The sequence below is a fragment of the Saccoglossus kowalevskii genome, chromosome 11 (genome assembly GCF_978046115.1).
Source record: "Saccoglossus kowalevskii chromosome 11, keSacKowa6.1, whole genome shotgun sequence".
Classification (NCBI taxonomy): Eukaryota; Metazoa; Hemichordata; class Enteropneusta; family Harrimaniidae; genus Saccoglossus; species Saccoglossus kowalevskii.
Genome location: NC_140651.1, coordinates 30895642 through 30919408, shown reverse-complemented (window position 1 = coordinate 30919408; position 23767 = coordinate 30895642). Strand labels below are relative to the sequence as shown.

Here is a 23767-nt window from a genome sequence, read left to right as displayed (position 1 = left end):
GACGGCTATACAGCATACACTGATGGCTATACAGCGTACCCTGATGGCTATACAGCATACTCTGATGGCTATATAGCATACTCTGATGGCTATATAGCATACTCTGACGGCTATACAGCATACACTGATGGCTATACAGCGTACCCTGATGGCTATACAGCATACTCTGATGGCTATATAGCATACTCTGATGGCTTCACAGCATACTCTGATGGCTTCACAGCATACTCTTGATGGCTATACAGCACACTCTTGATGGCTATACAGCACACTCTGATGGCTATATAGCATACCCTGATGGCTATATAGCATACTCTGTTGGCTATGCAGCACACTCTTGATGGCTATACAGCAAACTCTGATGGCTATACAGCACACTCTGATGGCTATACAGCACACTCTGATGGCTATACAGCATACACTGATGGCTATACAGCATACTCTGTTGGCTATACAGCATACTCTGATGGCTATACAGCATACTCTGATGGCTTCACAGCATACTCTTGATGGCTATACAGCACACTCTTGATGGCTATACAGCACACTCTGATGGCTATATAGCATACCCTGATGGCTATATAGCATACCCTGATGGCTATATAGCATACCCTGATGGCTATATAGCATACCCTGATGGCTATATAGCATACTCTGATGGCTATATAGCATACCCTGATGGCTATACAGCACACTCTTGATGGCTATACAGCAAACTCTGATGGCTATACAGCACACTCTGATGGCTATACAGCACACTCTGATGGATATACAGCATACTCTGATGGCTATACAGCATACTCTGATAGCTATACAGCATACTCTGATGGCTATACAGCATACTCTGATGGCTATATAGCATACTCTGATGGCTATATAGCATACTCTGATGGCTATATAGCATACTCTGATGGCTATATAGCATACACTGATGGCTATACAGCATACTCTGATGGCTATACAGCATACTCTGATGGCTATATAGCACACTCTGATGGTTTCACAGCATACTCTGATGGCTATACAGCACACACTTGATGGCTATACAGCATACTCTGATGGCTATATAGCATCCTCTGATAGCAATACAGCACATTCTGATGGCTATACATCATACTCTGTTGGGTATACAGCATACTCTGTTGGGTATACAGCATACTCTGATGGCTATACAGCATACTCTGATGGCTATAGCATACTCTGATGGCTATACAGCATACACTGATGGCTATACAGCATACTCTGATTGCTATACAGCATACACTGATGGCTATACAGCATACTCTGATTGCTATACAGCATACTCTGATTGCTATATAGCATACTCTGATGGCTATACAGCATACTCTGACGGCTATACAGCATACACTGATGGCTATACAGCATACTCTGATTGCTATACAGCATACTCTGATTGCTATATAGCATACTCTGATGGCTATACAGCATACTCTGACGGCTATACAGCATACACTGATGGCTATACAGCATACTCTGATTGCTATACAGCATACTCTGATGGCTATATAGCATACTCTGATGGCTATACAGCATACTCTGATGGCTATACAGCATACCCTGATGGCTATACAGCACACTCTGATGGCTATACAGCATACTCTGATGGCTATATAGCATACTCTGATGGCTATACAGCATACTCTGATGGCTATATAGCATACTCTGTTGGCTATATAGCATACTCTGATGGCTATACAACACACTCTGATGGCTATACAGCATACTCTGATGGCTATACAGCATACTCTGATGGCTATATAGCATACTCTGATGGCTATATAGCATACTCTGATGGCTATACAGCATACTCTGATGGCTATACAGCATACCCTGATGGCTATACAGCATACTCTGATGGCTATATAGCATACTCTGATGGCTATACAGCATACTCTGATGGCTATGCAGCATACTCTGATGGCTATACAGCATACACTGATGGCTATACAGCATACTCTGATGGCTATACAGCACACTCTGATGGCTATACAGCATACTCTGATGGCTATATAGCATACTCTGATGGCTATACAGCATACTCTGATGGCTATATAGCATACTCTGTTGGCTATATAGCATACTCTGATGGCTATACAACACACTCTGATGGCTATACAGCATACTCTGATGGCTATACAGCATACTCTGATGGCTATACAGCATACTCTGATGGCTATATAGCATACTCTGTTGGCTATATAGCATACTCTGATGGCTATACAACACACTCTGATGGCTATACAGCATACTCTGATGGCTATATAGCATACTCTGATGGCTATATAGCATACTCTGATGGCTATATAGCATACTCTGATGGCTATACAGCATACTCTGATGGCTATACAGCATACTCTGATGGCTTCACAGCATACTCTGATGGCTTCACAGCATACTCTTGATGGCTATACAGCACACTCTTGATGGCTATACAGCACACTCTTGATGGCTATACAGCACACTCTGATGGCTATATAGCATACCCTGATGGCTATATAGCATACTCTGTTGGCTATGCAGCACACTCTTGATGGCTATACAGCACACTCTGATGGCTATACAGCACACTCTGATGGCTATACAGCATACTCTGATGGCTATACAGCACACTTATGGCTATATAGCATACTCAACATCTCTATCTTTTTTTATTTCACCAATAATAATAACAATTGTAGTAATCTTATAATAATAATAATAATAATTTCTTGGTGTGGACCACAGAGGTAGTTCATCCGAACTAATCTAGTCTGGCCCAATCCTAACCAATATACATTTCTATGCAGGCTATATATATATATATATATATATATATACACACATACAAACAAAAAACAAAATCTCCAGAAATAAATAAGTAAAATAATAATAATAAAAAAAAAATGAGAAAGAAAAAAAAAATGGAGCTGTTAATGCGCTACTCTGCACATCATATTATTAGTGGAACAATCGTGGGCAAGTACAAATAAAGTTTAGCTGCAAATAATATTTGTATCATACATATGATAAAGCTAGTATTTAAATATTAAAGTACGGTGTTCAGTATATGTTGTTTTAGGGAACTTTTGAAAGTTATTCTATTAGTAATTTGTTTGATTGGCTCAGGTAGAGAATTCCAATGTTTTACGGCTGTATATTTTAAAGTATGTTGGGAAAGTGAACGATTCATCCTGGGGACATAGTAGTTATTACCTGACGCAAGTCGTGTTGGATATAAATGAGGTAGAGGGGAGAGATAGTCATTGATAGTATGGGCATAGCGGTTGCTTTTCAGATCATAAATGAACAGACATATCTTAAATTTACACAACCTGTGAATATCAAGTATGCCCAGTTTTTTAAATAGAGGGGCAGTATGTGCATTGTAAACAGCAAATGAGATAAGCCGTACAACTTTCTTTTGCAAAAGAAGGATAGGCTCTAATAGTGTATGATAGGCGTTTCCCCATACTTCTAAACAATAACTAATATGCGGGAGAATCAGGGAATTGTATAACAAAAGTAAAACTGATTTGGGCACATAATGTCTGATCTGGGAGATAATACCAACTTTGGGGGCAATTATTTTTTTTACTTTTTCAATGTGAGGTTTCCAGTTGAGGTGCTGGTCAATGGACACGCCAAGATAATTGATTGAACAAACGCCCTCTATCTCAAACCCATTTATATCCAAGCTGCCCTCAATGCCCAGGTGTTTATGAGGCGTTTTAATAGTCATGCATTTGGTTTTTTCTACATTGACTGTAAGTTTGTTGGCACTGCACCATTCACAGACTCTTTGAAAATCGTTGTTAGTATGTGCAAGTTTGATTGTGTTACTTTTAATATACTGAAAGAGGTTAGTATCGTCTGCAAATAGGCGAAAGTCAAAAGCATTAGTTGAGTTATTGATATCATTTATGTAAATTAGGAATAAAAGTGGGCCAAGAATCGATCCTTGTGGAACACCACACTTTATTGGTTTATATGTAGATGTAATATTGTTAATTTTCACTGATTGATAACGAACAGAAAGGTATATTGATTGCTATATAGCGTACTCTGATGGCTATATAGCATACTCTGATGGCTATATAGCATACTCTGATGGCTATACAGCGTACCCTGATGGCTATACAGAATACTCTGATGGCTATATAGCATACTCTGATGGCTATACAGCATACTCTGATGGCTATACAGCATACTCTGATGGCTATACAGCATACCCTGATGGCTATATAGCATACTCTGATGGCTATACAGCATACCCTGATGGCTATGCAGCATACTCTGATTGCTATATAGCATACTCTGATGGCTATACAGCATACTCTGATCGCTATATAGCATACTCTGATGGCTTCACAGCACACTCTGATGGCTATATAGCATACTCTGATGGCTATATAGCATACTCTGATGGCTATACAGCATACCCTGATGGCTATGCAGCATACTCTGATGGCTATACAGCATACTCTGATGGCTATATAGCATACTCTGATGGCTATACAGCATACTCTGATGGCTATACAGCATACTCTGATGGCTATACAGCATACTCTGATGGCTATACAGCATACTCTGATGGCTATACAGCATACTCTGATGGCTTCACAGCACACTCTGATGGCTATATAGCATACTCTGATGGCTATATAGCATACTCTGATGGCTATACAGCATACCCTGATGGCTATGCAGCATACTCTGATTGCTATATAGCATACTCTGATGGCTATACAGCATACTCTGATCGCTATATAGCATACTCTGATGGCTTCACAGCATACTCTGATGGCTATATAGCGTACTCTGATGGCTATATAGCATACTCTGATGGCTATATAGCATACTCTGATGGCTATATAGCATACTCTGATGGATATACAGCGTACCCTGATGGCTATACAGCATACTCTGATGGCTATACAGCGTACCCTGATGGCTATGCAGCATACTCTGATGGCTACACAGCATACTCTGATGGCTATATAGCATACTCTGATGGCTATACAGCGTACCCTGATGGCTATACAGCATACTCTGATGGCTATACAGCGTACCCTGATGGCTATACAGAATACTCTGATGGCTATACAGCATACCCTGATGGCTATACAGAATACTCTGATGGCTATACAGCATACTCTGATGGCTATACAGCATACTCTGATGGCTATATAGCATACTCTGATGGCTATACAGCGTACCCTGATGGCTATATAGCATTCTCTGATGGCTATACAGCGTACCCTGATGGCTATACAGAATACTCTGATGGCTATACAGCATACTCTGATGGCTATACAGCATACTCTGATGGCTATATAGCATACTCTGATGGCTATGCAGCACACTGATGGCTATATAGCATACTCTGATGGCTATACAGCGTACCCTGATGGCTATGCAGCATACTCTGATGGCTATACAGCATACTCTGATGGCTATACAGCATACTCTGATGGCTATATAGCATACCCTGATGGCTATATAGCATACTCTGATGGCTATACAGCGTACCCTGATGGCTATGCAGCATACTCTGATGGCTATATAGCATACTCTGATGGATATACAGCATACACTGATGGCTATATAGCATACTCTGATGGCTATACAGCATACTCTGATGGCTATACAGCGTACCCTGATGGCTATATAGCATACTCTGATGGCTATACAGCGTACCCTGATGGCTATACAGCATACTCTGATGGCTATACAGCGTACCCTGATGGCTATATAGCATACTCTGATGGCTATATAGCATACTCTGATGGCTATACAGCATACTCTGATGGCTATACAGCATACTCTGATGGCTATACAGCATACTCTGATGGCTATACAGCGTACCCTGATGGCTATACAGCATACTCTGATGGCTATACAGCGTACCCTGATGGCTATATAGCATACACTGATGGCTATACAGCGTACCCTGATGGCTATGCAGCATACTCTGATGGCTATATAGCATACTCTGATGGCTATACAGCATACTCTGATGGCTATACAGCGTACCCTGATGGCTATACAGCGTACCCTGATGGCTATACAGCATACTCTGATGGCTATACAGCATACTCTGATGGCTATATAGCATACTCTGATGGCTATACAGCATACTCTGATGGCTATACAGCATACTCTGATGGCTATACAGCATACTCTGATGGCTATACAGCATACTCTGATGGCTATACAGCATACTCTGATGGCTATACAGCATACTCTGATGGCTATACAGCATACTCTGATGGCTATATAGCATACTCTGATGGCTATACAGCATACTCTGATGGCTATATAGCATACTCTGATGGCTATACAGCATACTCTGATGGCTATACAGCATACTCTGATGGCTATACAGCATACTCTGATGGCTATACAGCATACTCTGATTGCTATACAGCATACTCTGATGGCTATACAGCACACTCTGATGGCTATACAGCGTACCCTGATGGCTATACAGCGTACCCTGATGGCTATGCAGCATACTCTGATGGCTATATAGCATACTCTGATGGCTATACAGCATACTCTGATGGCTATATAGCATACTCTGATGGCTATACAGCATACTCTGATGGCTATACAGCGTACCCTGATGGCTATACAGCGTACCCTGATGGCTATACAGCGTACCCTGATGGCTATGCAGCATACTCTGATGGCTATATAGCATACTCTGATGGCTATACAGCATACTCTGATGGCTATACAGAATACTCTGATGGCTATACAGCGTACCCTGATGGCTATACAGCATACACTGATGGCTATACAGCATACTCTGATGGCTATGCAGCATACTCTGATGGCTATACAGCGTACCCTGATGGCTATACAGCGTACCCTGATGGCTATGCAGCATACTCTGATGGCTATATAGCATACTCTGATGGCTATATAGCATACCCTGATGGCTATACAGCATACTCTGATGGCTATACAGAATACTCTGATGGCTATACAGCGTACCCTGATGGCTATACAGCATACTCTGATGGCTATACAACACACTCTGATGGCTATACAGAATACTCTGATGGCTATACAGCATACTCTGATGGCTATATAGCATACTCTGATGGCTATACAGCATACCCTGATGGCTATACAGCGTACCCTGATGGCTATACAGCATACCCTGATGGCTATGCAGCATACTCTGATGGCTATATAGCATACTCTGATGGCTATATAGCATACCCTGATGGCTATACAGCATACTCTGATGGCTATACAGCATACACTGATGGCTATACAGCATACTCTGATGGCTATGCAGCATACTCTGATGGCTATACAGCGTACCCTGATGGCTATACAGCGTACCCTGATGGCTATGCAGCATACTCTGATGGCTATATAGCATACTCTGATGGCTATATAGCATACCCTGATGGCTATACAGCATACTCTGATGGCTATACAGAATACTCTGATGGCTATACAGCATACCCTGATGGCTATACAGCGTACCCTGATGGCTATACAGCATACACTGATGGCTATACAGCGTACCCTGATGGCTATGCAGCATACTCTGATGGCTATATAGCATACTCTGATGGCTATATAGCATACCCTGATGGCTATACAGCATACTCTGATGGCTATACAGCATACCCTGATGGCTATACAGCGTACCCTGATGGCTATACAGCATACTCTGATGGCTATATAGCATACTCTGATGGCTATACAGAATACTCTGATGGCTATACAGCGTACCCTGATGGCTATACAGCATACTCTGATGGCTATACAGCATACCCTGATGGCTATACAGCGTACCCTGATGGCTATACAGCATACACTGATGGCTATACAGCATACTCTGATGGCTATATAGCATACCCTGATGGCTATACAGCATACCCTGATGGCTATATAGCATACACTGATGGCTATACAGCATACTCTGATGGCTATACAGCATACTCTGATGGCTATACAGCATACCCTGATGGCTATACAGCGTACCCTGATGGCTATACAGCATACACTGATGGCTATACAGCATACTCTGATGGCTATACAGAATACTCTGATGGCTATATAGCATACCCTGATGGCTATACAGCATACCCTGATGGCTATATAGCATACACTGATGGCTATACAGAATACTCTGATGGCTATACAGAATACTCTGATGGCTATACAGCATACTCTGATGGCTATACAGCATACACTGATGGCTATACAGCATACTCTGATGGCTATACAGCATACTCTGATGGCTATACAGCATACCCTGATGGCTATACAGCGTACCCTGATGGCTATACAGCATACACTGATGGCTATACAGCATACTCTGATGGCTATGCAGCATACTCTGATGGCTATATAGCATACTCTGATGGCTATACAGCGTACCCTGATGGCTATACAGCATACACTGATGGCTATACAGCATACTCTGATGGCTATACAGCATACCCTGATGGCTATACAGCGTACCCTGATGGCTATACAGCATACACTGATGGCTATACAGCATACTCTGATGGCTATACAGCATACTCTGATGGCTATATAGCATACTCTGATGGCTATACAGCATACCCTGATGGCTATACAGCGTACCCTGATGGCTATACAGCATACACTGATGGCTATACAGCATACTCTGATGGCTATACAGAATACTCTGATGGCTATACAGCGTACCCTGATGGCTATACAGCATACACTGATGGCTATACAGCATACTCTGATGGCTATGCAGCATACTCTGATTGCTATATAGCATACTCTGATGGATATACAGCATACTCTGATGGCTATATATAGCATGTTGTTTATTAGTCTCTTTTGAACACAGTTCAGACATATGGATTTATATATTGACCATTTATGCCCATCTGTGTCTTTGATATGCCTGGACCAGTTGTATTTCAAACTTCACACTTACATCTTGGGAGACATATGCATGCACATCCATTTGTTTTATGATGCTGAATGGCAGCCATTTTTATGCTAAAAATTCATCAAAATCAAGCATTCCTGCCATTCCAGAGTCGGATCTAGTTTGTGTATGGATAGGTCTCGTTCAAATTCAATTATACCATGTTGTTTATTAGTCTCTTTTGAACACAGTTCGGACATATGGATTTATATATTGACCATTTATGCCCATCTCTGTCTTTGATATGCCTGGACCAGTTGTATTTCAAACTTCACACATACATCTTGGGAGACATATGCATGCACATCCATTTGTTTTATGATGCTGAATGGCAGCCATTTTTATGCTAAAAATTCATCAAAATCAAGCATTCCTGCCATTCCAGAGTCGGATCTAGTTTGTGTATGGATAGGTCTCGTTCAAATTCAATTGGTACATTCATTCGTGTATAATGATAACTTTATGTACAAAATAACATCATATGCTATGGTATTGTTCTTGATGTCTTTGCTGTACGATACACAAGGACGTAGTTAATACTAATAATTTGTGAATAATTTCAAAATATCTGGCAACATTTAATTAGTAATCTAAAATATAGTAAAATATAGCCTTTTTTTACTGTTATAAAAAACATGATCTTCCAAGGACATCATGCCATTGATTATTTTTTATGTAGAAATAACAAATCTGAGTCATCACAAGTTTGTATTATATTTTATTTTTGTTCATTCCAGGAAATTGAGGAAACATTGGAAAAGCTATTTGCATTAACAAAAAAAGTAAGCATTGTGTTGGGAAAATCGAGTTGATGAAATCTATCTGAACTGATTGGTATTGGTAGCAGTATCATCCAAATCAGAAAGTTTTGCAAACTTGTTGAAAGATATTCTTCCACACACCTGTTCATTGTTCCAAATTTGTTATTTAACTTTTGAAAAAAACATGCAGCCAATCAGAAGTGGTGGAGATGAATTATAACTATCTTTATGTTATGCTATTTCTATTTTCATTTTAATCTTTTTTTTTTTATTTTAGATTGACTTTGATCCTAAGGCTTTGGATAATCTATTGGGTATTAAGAGTGATAAAGTGTTAGAAATATTAAAAGAAGCTGGACTCAATTCTTTAGGTATCTTGAATTTATTTGTGTTTTTTTTTAAAGGTTACAAAGTTTTCAATGCTAGTTTTTCCAATACATACAGAATTAACCAATTTAATCTGTTAGAATATCTAACTATATCAAACTTGTGGTAGTATATTGGCTAGTGATAATATAAACTTAGAAAGAACTCCTTCAGCCAGGAAAGGAATGAACTTATATTGTAAAATTATGTTACCCATAATGCATTACATTGCTAAGCAACCAAGGGTTGCATTGAAAAAATATTATTGGGGAAGGCTAGAATGTGTGTTATACAATAGCTAATCATATCTGAATAGTGTATGTAATTGGCAGTAATTAATAAGCAATTAATTTGACTAATTATATGCATCATCTCTGAAACAATACATTGTTTTATAGGTTCTGCTGCCAAAGAAAACATCACCAAAGTTGTCTTTGTTATAATAACACTTGTTTGTGTGAAGAACATCTTCCCTGATTGGTTTGACATCAACAGCTTTGAACCATCTAAGAAGATGCCAGCAAGTTTGAGTTTGCGTGTAAAGAACATACTTCATGCTAGTAAACTCATAGAGAAAAAATACCCTTCTGTCTATTCCCATTTAGAATTGGGATCCAGTTGGGTGAATGTTGCCCAGAAGATGTTGAAATGTGCTGTCATAATGGTGTAATATTTGTTTACAAAACTGGAATTTTAGTTCTCTGGTCTTTTGTGTTTCTAGTGTCTTTACTTTGGACATGTCTTGAATTCAAAGTTGTAATTTGAATCATTACATTATGTTAGTGGATATGCAGTGAACAACAAATTACCAATTGCAGTCATTTGAATTTTCTTTTGAATGTTGTGTGTCCAAGTCTTAACACAATCAATTATTATATCATAGCAAATTGTAGCTACAATTAGAATAGTAAATGCATCTATATGTTTGGTACAAGATTCTAAAAGCACTTCTCTTTTCTCTTGTTAATTTAATTAAAAATCAATGTACTTTTTTTTCTATAAAATAATTCTGTTTTTATAAACCTGTTCTGGAAGAGTTTTTAACAACCCATTTTCCAGAAATTGTTAGTATCTGAGTTTTTTTAAGTTTTTTAATCAAGAATGTTGATGTATCTAATTCATTTATCTCATTTTAAATAATAATATTCTGATTAACATTTGCGTGGCATGATTAAGTATTTGAATTGTTTGTGAAATGTTACCGTTCTTTTGTCTTGTAAGTGGTTGATTTAATTTCTTTTGTCTTGTAAGTGGTTGATTTAATTTCTTTTGTCTTGTAAGTGGTTGATTTAATTTCTTTTGTCTTGTAAGTGGTTGATTTAATTTCTTTTGTCTTGTAAGTGGTTGATTTAATTTCTTTTGTCTTGTAAGTGGTTGATTTAATTTCTTTTGTCTTGTAAGTGGTTGATTTAATTTCTTTTGTCTTGTAAGTGGTTGATTTAATTTCTTTTGTCTTGTAAGTGGTTGATTTAATTTTGTTGTTGTTTGTTGTTGATGTACTTACATCTGTAAGGGGTCAATGTACTTTTGTATTCATTTACATAATAAATTATACATACTTTTAAATGCTCAATTATTTCAATCAGAGGAGATGGTTTGACTTTTTTATAATTATTTTTTAAAATAATTGCTGAGTGGACAATTGTTATAAAACATCAAATTGTGGTTACTGTTCTCTATATTCCAATCAAGATTAAGTTTTGTTTGTGTTAAAATATTTGCATATACTCCAAACATTTACATATTGTATTCAGTTTATATTAAAGGTAATCAGGACAAAATTAGAATAATTTGTTGTTAACTCTGGATATATTTGATATGTGTGTGTATGTGAGTGTGTGCGTGTGTGGTAACAACGTTGTGATGACTTCAATTTAACTTTACACCGACTTGTGATGACAGGACCTACATTGTTACAACCCTGACTATACTGATAATTTATATTAATATTTAATCAAATTTAAGTCAAGTTTCCGTAGCTTAGGTTTAGTTTCGGTATGGTTCAGTTTATATTCATATTAATATTATAGTAATCCTAAGCTTCGCAAACATTTCTATGTTCAGTAACGGGATATTCAAGTTTTGTTTAATTAAACTTAATTAAAATGCAATTCTACGTTCTAAATCGCAACCCTATATAGGAACTCGTTTTAATCAAGTTCATATCACAACTATATTAAAAGTTAATCCAATGTGTGGCATCACAACTACTGTTACACCTGCCTGTGTGTATGAGTGTGTGTGTATGTACACACTGTGTCAGTGAAATACAATGGATGGCTTTTGAGATATCGATGAGAAAGCTGAAATACAATGGATAGCTTTTGAGATATCGATGAGAAAGCTGAAATACAATAGATGGCTTTTGAGATATTGATGAGAAAGCTGAAATACAATGGATGGTTTTTGAGATATCGATGAGAAAGCTGAAATACAATGGATGGCTTTTGAGCTATTGATGAGAAAGCTGAAATACAATAGATGGTTTTTAAGATAACGATGAGAAAGCTGAAATATACAATAGATGGCTTTTGAGCTATCGATGATAAATCTGAAATACAATAGATGGCTTTTGAGATATCGATGAGAAAGCTGAAATACAATAGATGGTTTTTGAGATATCGATGAGAAAACTGAAATACAATAGATGGTTTTTGAGATATCGATGAGAAAGCTGAAATACAATAGATGGTTTTTGAGATATCGATGAGAAAGCTGAAATACAATAGATGGTTTTTGAGATATCGATGAGAAACCTGAAATACAATAGATGGTTTTTGAGATATCGATGAGAAACCTGAAATACAATAGATGGTTTTTGAGATATCGATGAGAAAGCTGAAATACAATAGATGGTTTTTGAGATATCGATGAGAAAGCTGAAATACAATAGATGGTTTTTGAGATATCGATGAGAAAGCTGAAATACAATAGATGGCTTTTGAGATATCGATGAGAAACCTGAAATACAATAGATGGTTTTTGAGATATCGATGAGAAAGCTGAAATACAATAGATGGCTTTTGAGATATCGATGAGAAAGCTGAAATACAATAGATGGTTTTTGAGATATCGATGAGAAAGCTGAAATACAATAGATGGTTTTTGAGATATCGATGAGAAAGCTGAAATACAATAGATGGTTTTTGAGATATTGATGAGAAAACTGAAATACAATAGATTGTTTTTGAGATCGATGAGAAAGCTGAAATACAATAGATGGCTTTTGAGATATCGATAAAAAAGCTGAAATACAATAGATGGTTTTTGAGATATCGATGAGAAAGCTGAAATACAATAGATGGCTTTTGAGATATCGATGAGAAAGCTGAAATACAATAGATGGTTTTTGAGATATCGATGAGAAAGCTGAAATACAATAGATGGCTTTTGAGATATCGATGATAAATCTGAAATACAATAGATGGTTTTTGAGATATCGATGATAAATCTGAAATACAATAGATGGTTTTTGAGATATCGATGATAAATCTGAAATACAATAGATGGTTTTTGAGATATCGATGAGAAAGCTGAAATACAGGTTAATGATTGTGCTTATATCTCACCCCCCAACAAGATCTGTGCACTTTTTCTAGGCCCCTATGCACCATGTTTTGATGAAATGCGATGATTAGTATGGGAGATATTGGTGGAAAAGCCCAATATTGACTAATTATCATGCAAATTAGGTAATTAATATGCATGTTTAACTCAAAACTAACTATTTCGTTGACCTGTGACTACTATACATGCCAAATCAATAATAATTATTTCTTCATATGAATTTTAATAAAATAATTAATTAATATATGTTCATGTGTATGCAGGGCATTCTAATTGACATTTATATCATGATATATAAAGTGGCAATATAACTAACCAAAATATTGAAAACAAGACCCCTGTTCTTTAAATATCCAGACTAATGGCCGACAATATTTCTCAAATTAATTTTAACAAGACCCCCTTTGTGTGTATATATTGTCTCTGGCTCCAGATAATATTCAGAATTAGATTTACTGGAATTTATAATTTAGAAGTCTAAAATATTTTTTGCTATTTTGGAAATAGATTTAAACAGTTATGATCTAAATTTGCTATTAGGCATACTTGATGAACAATTTTGTGGTTTGACAGAATAACAAACTCATTTCACACACTTTGACCTGATTTATGTACTGTGATCTCATCTGTTATGTTGTTTGACAATAGATCTACAACTAATACACTTGTTCATTGCTGTCGCCTTTATTGTAGAATACTGGACCATTGGACATGTTTTTTTTATAAACATTTCAACAGCTTCACAAAAATCAAAAAAATCAATTAGAATAATGAATAATATACCAAGTTATCAGATTAAGTAAGCAAATAATTTTCGTTATAGTAAGACAACGATATCTTGATGGGATGCATTACATGGATGAATGAATGGATGGGTGGATGGATGGCCCTTGTTGATATAGCTTAAATTTTCACTGTATCAAAACTAAGTTTAATAATTTCCAAATAAAATACATGCAATAGCCGTAAAACGTATACCATTTCTGAATCATATTCAAATCCACTCGCAACCATAGAAATATTTGTTTTCTAATAATAGTGTTTAAAATTGAACGGCGTAAACTGACGTTTGTTTTCGTAGAATTGGCGTCGAGGGCGTACTTCAGAATCATTTTAATCATAATGGCGATTTGAAGGCTGCGGAGGGAATGCTTTTGCACAACAAAAATCGGATAAGAGAGCGGGGATTTTCTTTTATTTGACAGTTTTTTTTTAAATATTTTTTTCCTTTATTTCTGAATCACAATTGCATCAAGATGTCCTACCAAGAGATGGACCTGATCGTCACAGGTCTTCGTCGGCCATGCTCGTCGTCGATGTCAACATTGTCGTTGGAAACCAGGGTGGTACAACAACCTGTTGGATTTCGTACGGTCACACCGCGGCCACTCGTCACGCAACACAATAAACATTTATTGGGAACTCGCAAGGAATTGACGTTGTCCACAGAGTTTGGAGAAACCTACAGCGTAATAGGGTAAACAGCGTTTGTTTCTGTGCTTTTGTCGTACCATGGCGATTTTGTATTGTACTACTCGTATCCCCTATATTTAAAGACCACATATTATATGACAGGTCTGTGTTCTTAGTGAGCAACACTTGGCTAAGAGAAATTAAAATTTTTGCCAGGCACCTTACGCGATGTGAATATTCAAGGATTTCCATGGGGAAAACAAATTTATAAAATTAATAAATATCAGGTTTGTCTGTCTAAAATGGGGCCAGGGATGGGGTCTGTTTTTTTAATTTCCATGTATTTACTTGAGTTTTAATACTTTTATTGATGAGTCAGGTGATGAGTAGATGATTCAACCTATAACTGAATAAATTTAGTGACAATTTGGTCTCTGATGGGATCTATACAAAATCACTATTTGGTCTATAATGAGGTTTAGTTTTGAGGTGAAAATATAAGTCTATGATGGCCGGGTCTAAGCTTTTACTTCCGGTCGCACACCTCTACCAAACTGAAATGTCAGTGACCCCTAAGGGTGATGGATGAATACACTGACTTTGCTAAGGTAGATGCAGGGCTTTGACACAAAATAACCAGGAATCTTCTCCATACTTGTTTTCATCTTTATAAGTTGTCCCACCCTAGAAACTGGACACACTAGAGTCAACAATTTCAACTTTATCATAAATTCAATTACAAATTGTATGAGTTTAACAGTAAAAACAGTTCATGAATTAAATTGGGATGTTGTTCAGTGAGATGCTTTGTTGTGAATTGATGTTGTTGGTTATTCATGTTGTTCAGTGAGATGCTTCGTTGTGAATTGATGTTGTTGGTTATTCATGTTGTTCAGTGAGACGCTTTGTTGTGAATTGATGTTGTTGGTTATTCATGTTGTTCAGTGAGATGCTTTGTTGTGAATTGATGTTGTTGGTTATTCATGTTGTTCAGTGAGATGCTTTGTTGTGAATTGATGTTGTTGGTTATTCATGTTGTTCAGTGAGATGCTTTGTTGTGAATTGATGTTGTTGGTTATTCATGTTGTTCAGTGAGATGCTTTGTTGTGAATTGATGTTGTTGGTTATTCATGTTGTTCAGTGAGATGCTTTGTTGTGATATGATGTTGTTGGTTATTCATGTTGTTCAGTGAGATGCTTTGTTGTGAATGGATGTTGTTGGTTATTCATGTTGTTCAGTGAGATGCTTTGTTGTGAATTGATGTTGTTGGTTATTCATGTTGTTCAGTGAGATGCTTTGTTGTGAATTGATGTTGTTGGTTATTCATGTTGTTCAGTGAGATGCTTTGTTGTGAATTGATGTTGTTGGTTATTCATGTTGTTCAGTGAGATGCTTTGTTGTGAATTGATGTTGTTGGTTATTCATGTTGTTCAGTGAGATGCTTTGTTGTGAATTGATGTTGTTGGTTATTCATGTTCAGTGAGATGCTTTGTTGTGATATGATGTTGTTGGTTATTCATGTTGTTCAGTGAGATGCTTTGTTGTGAATTGATGTTGTTGGTTATTCATGTTGTTCAGTGAGATGCTTTGTTGTGAATTGATGTTGTTGGTTATTCATGTTGTTCAGTGAGATGCTTTGTTGTGAATTGATGTTGTTGGTTATTCATGTTGTTCAGTGAGATGCTTTGTTGTGAATTGATGTTGTTGGTTATTCATGTTGTTCAGTGAGATGCTTTGTTGTGAATTGATGTTGTTGGTTATTCATGTTGTTCAGTGAGATGCTTTGTTGTGAATTGATGTTGTTGGTTATTCATGTTGTTCAGTGAGATGCTTTGTTGTGAATTGATGTTGTTGGTTATTCATGTTGTTCAGTGAGATGCTTTGTTGTGAATTGATGTTAATGGTTATTCATGTTGTTCAGTGAGATGCTTTGTTGTGATGTTGTTGGTTATTCATGTTGTTCAGTGAGATGCTTTGTTGTGAATTGATGTTGTTGGTTATTCATGTTGTTCAGTGAGATGCTTTGTTGTGAATTGATGTTGTTGGTTATTCATGTTGTTCAGTGAGATGCTTTGTTGTGAATTAATGTTGTTGGTTATTCATGTCGTTCAATGAGAGGCTTTGTTGTGAATTGATGTTGTTGGTTATTCATGTTGTTCAGTGAGATGCTTTGTTGTGAATTGATGTTGTTGGTTATTCATGTTGTTCAGTGAGATGCTTTGTTGTGAATTGATGTTGTTGGTTATTCATGTTGTTCAGTGAGATGCTTTGTTGTGAATTGATGTTGTTGGTTATTCATGTTGTTCAGTGAGATGCTTTGTTGTGAATTGATGTTGTTGGTTATTCATGTTGTTCAGTGAGATGCTTTGTTGTGAATTGATGTTGTTGGTTATTCATGTTGTTCAGTGAGATGCTTTGTTGTGAATTGATGTTGTTGGTTATTCATGTTGTTCAGTGAGATGCTTTGTTGTGAATTGATGTTGTTGGTTATTCATGTTGTTCAGTGAGATGCTTTGTTGTGAATTGATGTTGTTGGTTATTCATGTTGTTCAGTGAGATGCTTTGTTGTGAATTGATGTTGTTGGTTATTCATGTTGTTCAGTGAGATGCTTTGTTGTGAATTAATGTTGTTGGTTATTCATGTTGTTCAGTGAGACGCTTTGTTGTGAATTGATGTTGTTGGTTATTCATGTTGTTCAGTGAGATGCTTTGTTGTGAATTGATGTTGTTGGTTATTCATGTTCAGTGAGATGCTTTGTTGTGAATTGATGTTGTTGGTTATTCATGTTGTTCAGTGAGATGCTTTGTTGTGAATTGATGTTGTTGGTTTGCACATCTAAAGATAATTAAATATTTATAGATGTATACATGGGTTTGATTTAATATGCTGAATTTACGATGATTTCTCAACTTTCATGTTGTTTAAATTTGTGCCTACATGACTGTAAAGCCAAATGTTATATGTTTTGTCAACATTTTATGACTAATTACCGATTCATATAATTGGATTTGATCACATGTAAATCAACTTGAAAACAGTCAGATTTTAAATTCAGAATTGTAAAATCTGCTGGAATTAATTTTCTTGATTAAAACAGTTTTAAGTATAATATAATATAATATAATATAATATAATATAATATAATATAATATAATATAATATAATATAATATAATATAATATAATATAATATAATATATTACACATTTTAGAAGGGAAGTCTTGTACTAACTTCACCAATCTAATTATCATCTTGAGGTTTGCACATCTAAAGATAATTAAATATTTATAGGTGTATACATGGGTTTGATTTAATATGCTGAATTTACGATGATTTCTCAACTTTCTATTTGAAAATTCATGTAGTGGTATATCCAGATTGATTGGCATTATAATTTATTCTTCAGGACTGAACACTCCTCAGTGAATTCTCCTGGTCCACCCTTCGTTCCTAATTCACCTTCTGACGTCAGTGTGGGAAGTTTGGTAAAATTCTCCAGGCCAGGTGGTAGGATAAGTAATGGATTGGTGAAATTCAAGGGATATCTACCGGGAAGATCAGGAATATTCCTTGGAGTGGAAATGCAACACGAAAGTAGGTGTAAACAAAAATTTCTGTTTGATAGCTCTTTATTTTATCCAATGTAAAAAAACAAAACAGTGGCTCTGTTTCTGGTCCATGAGAGCTTTAGAAAAATGATGCTATATGCATGTTTTTATGATGTCATAATTGGATTGCTGAATACATTCAAAGTAAAATATAGTGGGCCCTGGAACTAGCATTTTATCATTTGAGATACATCAAGTGACAGCATAATTTCTAATATGATGTACTTGGTAGTAGTATAATTATGTTACTAAACAATCCCATACGCACCACTACAGCACACATGCTCACTGACTGGTATAATATATTTTTTTATGAATAAATAGACTGACAAACAAATAAATCAATACTTAAATGAATATGTGATTTAAATATAAATATTATTAGTATATACAAAATTAATTGGATTTCATAATTTTATTTTCAGATGGAAAGCATGATGGTGTTTTCAATGAAGAGAGATACTTCAAATGTCGTGCAAACAAAGGAATTTTCATCAGCTACCAAAAAGTCATCTTAGTCAGAGGAAACTGAAATTCTGTTATTAAGTTTTTGTAATTTGGAGGTCTATATATTTTACTAGCACTATTTCACTTCTTATTGGTTAACACCATTGGTCACCTCCTGAAATCTTCTGTGGATAGCCGATACAAGGATAAGATGTTACCAGGTGATATTTTAAAATGACAGACACATTGTAGTCACTCACAATCAAGAACAAAAATTTAAGTTTAATCCTTTTCTTATATTTACTAATAGTTATTGCTGAACATTAAATACAAACAATTGTTATGGCAATAATGTAATTGTTGCACAATTATTTCACCCACAATGCATCATTCAAAATGGCTCTATCTAGATCTTTATTTTTGTATTCCTCCCTTTGTGTTACTTTAATTTATTCATTACATTTGGTTTAGTTTTATCCTCATTTTGTGCAATATATCACTCTAAATACTTTACAATAGCTGAGATTTTGAACATTTTCCTTTTTGGCGTATATGCTATGCTTTCAGTGATCACATTTTGGCGATAACACTAACAATAAATGTTTTATGAAAAATAAAAAATCAGTGAAAAAGATTGATAGTTACATCTATTGATGCTTTAATAACCAATATACAAATACATAACTACTAATTTTTAATTCCATGTTGAAATTATGTAATCTTACAGTCTTGTAAATAAACTTAGTTGTAAATATAATTTCTATTTTTGCGAACAAAATAAAAATGCAATGATGATCAATTACATCATCCAATAGTTTTATTTTTGAGTGTGTGAAAGAAACATGCGAATCCTAAAAGTAAATGGTGAATGTTGAAATGTATTCTAAAATGTATTACTGAGAATTTTGAGTGTTTCACTATGATGAAGAAAAGTTATAGCAGCTTAAAATGAATGTGGCTAACACAAAGTGATGAAACTTTTCTGATTTTTGACTCCCGTGTGCGAAGCACAAAAAGGGAGTCTTTGCAGTTAGTGTGTCTGTATGTGTGTATGTGTGTATGTGTGTGTGTGTGTATGTGTGTCCGTCTGTTCCACTGATATCTCAAGAACCATACATCAGTTTTTGATGAAACTTGGTGCATAGATGCTCTGGGCCAATGCGCAGATTTGATTAGGTTTTGGTAAAAATCCATGTATATTAATTACCTAATTTGCATGATAATTAGCTGATTTTTGGCTGTTTCATGACTGTTCCACTGATATCTAAAGAACCACTCATTGGATTTTGATGAAACTTGGCACACAGATGCTCCAAACTAATGCGCAGATTTGATTAGTTTTGGGTAAAAATCTGTGCAATATTAATTACCTAATTTGCATAATGATTAATCAATTTTCGGCTTTTCCACTGATATCTCAAGTACTAATCAGCACATTTCAATAAAACTTGGTACATAGATGTCATAGGACACTGCACAAACCTGAAAGTTTTTAGGGTAATATCAGTAGATATTAATTACCTAATTAGCATAATTAATTAATTTTCAGCTTTTGATATTTCAAGTAGTAATTGTCACATTTCAATGAAACTTGGTACATAGATGTCATAGGACACTGCACAGACCTGATAGTTTTGAGGGTAATATGAGTACATATTAATTATCTAATTTGAATAATTAATTAATATTCAGCTTTTGATATTTCAAGTACTAATCATCACATTTCAATGACACTTGGTACATAGATGTCATAGGACACTGCACAGACCTGATAGTTTTTAGGGTAATACGAGTACATATTAATTACCTAATTAGCATAATTAATTATATTTCAGCTTTTGATATTTCAAGTAGTAATCATCACATTTCAATGAAATTTGGTACATAGATGTCATAGGACACTGCACAGACCTGATAGTTTTTTTGGGTAATATCAGTAGATATTAATTACCTAATTAGCATAATTAATTAATTTTCAGCTTTTGATATTTCAAGTAGTAATCATCACATTTCAATGACACTTGGTACATAGATGTCATAGGACACTGCACAGACCTGACAGTTTTAGGCTAATATCAGTACATATTAATTACCTAATTTACATAATTAATTAATTTTCAGCTTTTGACATTTCAAGTAGTAATCATCACATTTCAATGACACTTGGTACATAGATGTCATAGGACACTGCACAGACCTGATAGTTTTTAAGGTAATACGAGTACATATTAATTACCTAATTTGCATAATTAATTAATTTTCAGCTTCTGATATTTCAAGTAGTAATCATCACATTTCAATGAAATTTGGTACATAGACATCATAGGACACTGCACAGACCTGATAGTTTTAGGCTAATATCAGTATATTAATTAGCTAATTTGCATAATTAATTAATTTTCAGCTTTTGATATTTCAAGTAGTAATCATCACATTTCAATGACACTTGGTACATAGATGTCATAGGACACTGCACAAACCTGATAGTTTTTAGGGTAATATGAGTACATATTAATTATCGAATTTGCATAATTAATTAATTTTCAGCTTTTGATATTTCAAGTAGTAATCATCACATTTCAATGAAACTTGGTACATAGATGTCATAGGACACTGCACAGACCTGATAGTTTTAGGTTAATATCAGTACATATTAATTACCTAATTTGCATAATTAATTAATTTTCAGCTTTTGATATTTCAAGTAGTAATCATCACATTTCAATGACACTTGGTACATAGATGTCATAGGACACTGCACAGACCTGATAGTTTTTAAGGTAATACGAGTACATATTAATTACCTAATTTGCATAATTAATTAATTTTCAGCTTCTGATATTTCAAGTAGTAATCATCACATTTCAATGAAATTTGGTACATAGACATCATAGGACACTGCTCAGATCTGATAGTTTTAGGCTAATATCAGTACATATTAATTACCTAATTTGCATAATTTATTAATTTTCAGCTTTTGATGTTTCAAGTAGTAATCATCACATTTCAATGACACTTGGTACATAGATGTCATAGGACACTGCACAGACCTGATAGTTTTTAAGGTAATACGAGTACATATTAATTACCTCATTTGCATAATTAATTAATTTTCAGCTTCTGATATTTCAAGTAGTAATCATCACATTTCAATGAAATTTGGTACATAGACATCATAGGACACTGCACAGACCTGATAGTTTTAGGCTAATATCAGTATATATTAATTAGCTAATTTGCATAATTAATTAATTTTCAGCTTTTGATATTTCAAGTAGTAATCATCACATTTCAATGACACTTGGCACATAGATGTCATAGGACACTGCACAAACCTGATAGTTTTTAGGGTAATATGAGTACATATTAATTATCGAATTTGCATAATTAATTAATTTTCAGCTTTTGATATTTCAAGTAGTAATCATCACATTTCAATGAAATTTGGTACATAGATGTCATAGGACACTGCACAGACCTGATAGTTTTAGGTTAATATCAGTACATATTAATTACCTAATTTGCATAATTAATTAATTTTCAGCTTTTGATATTTCAAGTAGTAATCATCACATTTCAATGACACTTGGTACATAGATGTCATAGGACACTGCACAGACCTGATAGTTTTTAAGGTAATACGAGTACATATTAATTACCTAATTTGCATAATTAATTAATTTTCAGCTTCTGATATTTCAAGTAGTAATCATCACATTTCAATGAAATTTGGTACATAGACATCATAGGACACTGCTCAGATCTGATAGTTTTAGGCTAATATCAGTACATATTAATTACCTAATTTGCATAATTTATTAATTTTCAGCTTTTGATGTTTCAAGTAGTAATCATCACATTTCAATGACACTTGGTACATAGATGTCATAGGACACTGCACAGACCTGATAGTTTTTAAGGTAATACGAGTACATATTAATTACCTCATTTGCATAATTAATTAATTTTCAGCTTCTGATATTTCAAGTAGTAATCATCACATTTCAATGAAATTTGGTACATAGACATCATAGGACACTGCACAGACCTGATAGTTTTAGGCTAATATCAGTATATATTAATTAGCTAATTTGCATAATTAATTAATTTTCAGCTTTTGATATATCAAGTAGTAATCATCATATTTCAATGATACTTGCTTCTAGGATTATGCAGAGACCTAATTAGTTTTAATTGGATATTAATTACCTAATTTGCATAATGTTCCACTGATATATAAAGAACCACAAATTGGATTTTAATGAAACTTTTAAAGAGAACTATGCAAAAACCCAATTAGTTTTTGATAAATATTTATGCTTATTAATCTCCTAATTAACATAATTAATTAACACTGATATCTCAATTACTGATCATCACATTTGAATAAAATTTGGTACATAAATGCTCTAGAACAATAGACAGGCCTGATTAATTTTGGGTTAAAATTTGTTCATATTAATTCTCTAATTAACATAATAATTCATAATTTTTTTGTTCTGTTCTGTTCATATTAGTTACCTGATGTACATAATTAGTTTTCAGCTTTTCTATCAATATCTCATGTACAAGTAATTTTGAATTAATTTTTAATGTGTCTTCAATACTCTCAGCACACGGGAGTTCTTTCTAAGCTTTCTTTGATTTTTTCATTAACTGTTTAAA

At 35.0% G+C, this 23767-nt stretch overlaps 2 protein-coding genes across 2 annotated transcripts in view; both read left to right on the top strand.

Moving 5' to 3' along the window:
* The window catches only part of LOC100373327 (protein mono-ADP-ribosyltransferase PARP4-like), a 209758-nt gene extending 197903 nt beyond the window's left edge, over window positions 1–11855 (top strand). Inside the window, exons 64-66 of the mRNA XM_085505344.1 lie at window positions 9676–9720; window positions 9977–10070; window positions 10464–11855. Coding sequence (XP_085361470.1) covers window positions 9676–9720; window positions 9977–10070; window positions 10464–10735 — 411 coding nt within the window. The 3' untranslated portion in view covers window positions 10736–11855. The remainder of the gene's footprint in view (window positions 1–9675; window positions 9721–9976; window positions 10071–10463) is intronic.
* Window positions 11856–14744: 2889 nt separating this feature from the next.
* On the top strand, window positions 14745–19377 carry LOC100371425 (uncharacterized). The gene is made up of 3 exons (XM_002737394.3): window positions 14745–15109; window positions 18454–18641; window positions 19081–19377. The coding sequence occupies exons 1-3, from the start codon at window positions 14889–14891 to the stop codon at window positions 19185–19187; spliced, it is 516 nt and encodes a 171-aa protein (XP_002737440.3). The 5' UTR covers window positions 14745–14888; the 3' UTR covers window positions 19188–19377.
* The last annotated feature ends 4390 nt before the right edge of the window (window positions 19378–23767 follow it).

Excerpts from the sequence above, each read along its gene's own strand:
- LOC100371425 (XM_002737394.3), top strand. The coding sequence starts at position 14,889 with ATGTCCTACCAAGAGATGGACCTGATCGTCACAGGTCTTCGTCGGCCA. Across the intron at positions 15,110-18,453 it reads GAAACCTACAGCGTAATAGG|GACTGAACACTCCTCAGTGA; the intron begins GTAAACAGCGTT and ends TTTATTCTTCAG. Across the intron at positions 18,642-19,080 it reads AGTGGAAATGCAACACGAAA|ATGGAAAGCATGATGGTGTT; the intron begins GTAGGTGTAAAC and ends TTTTATTTTCAG.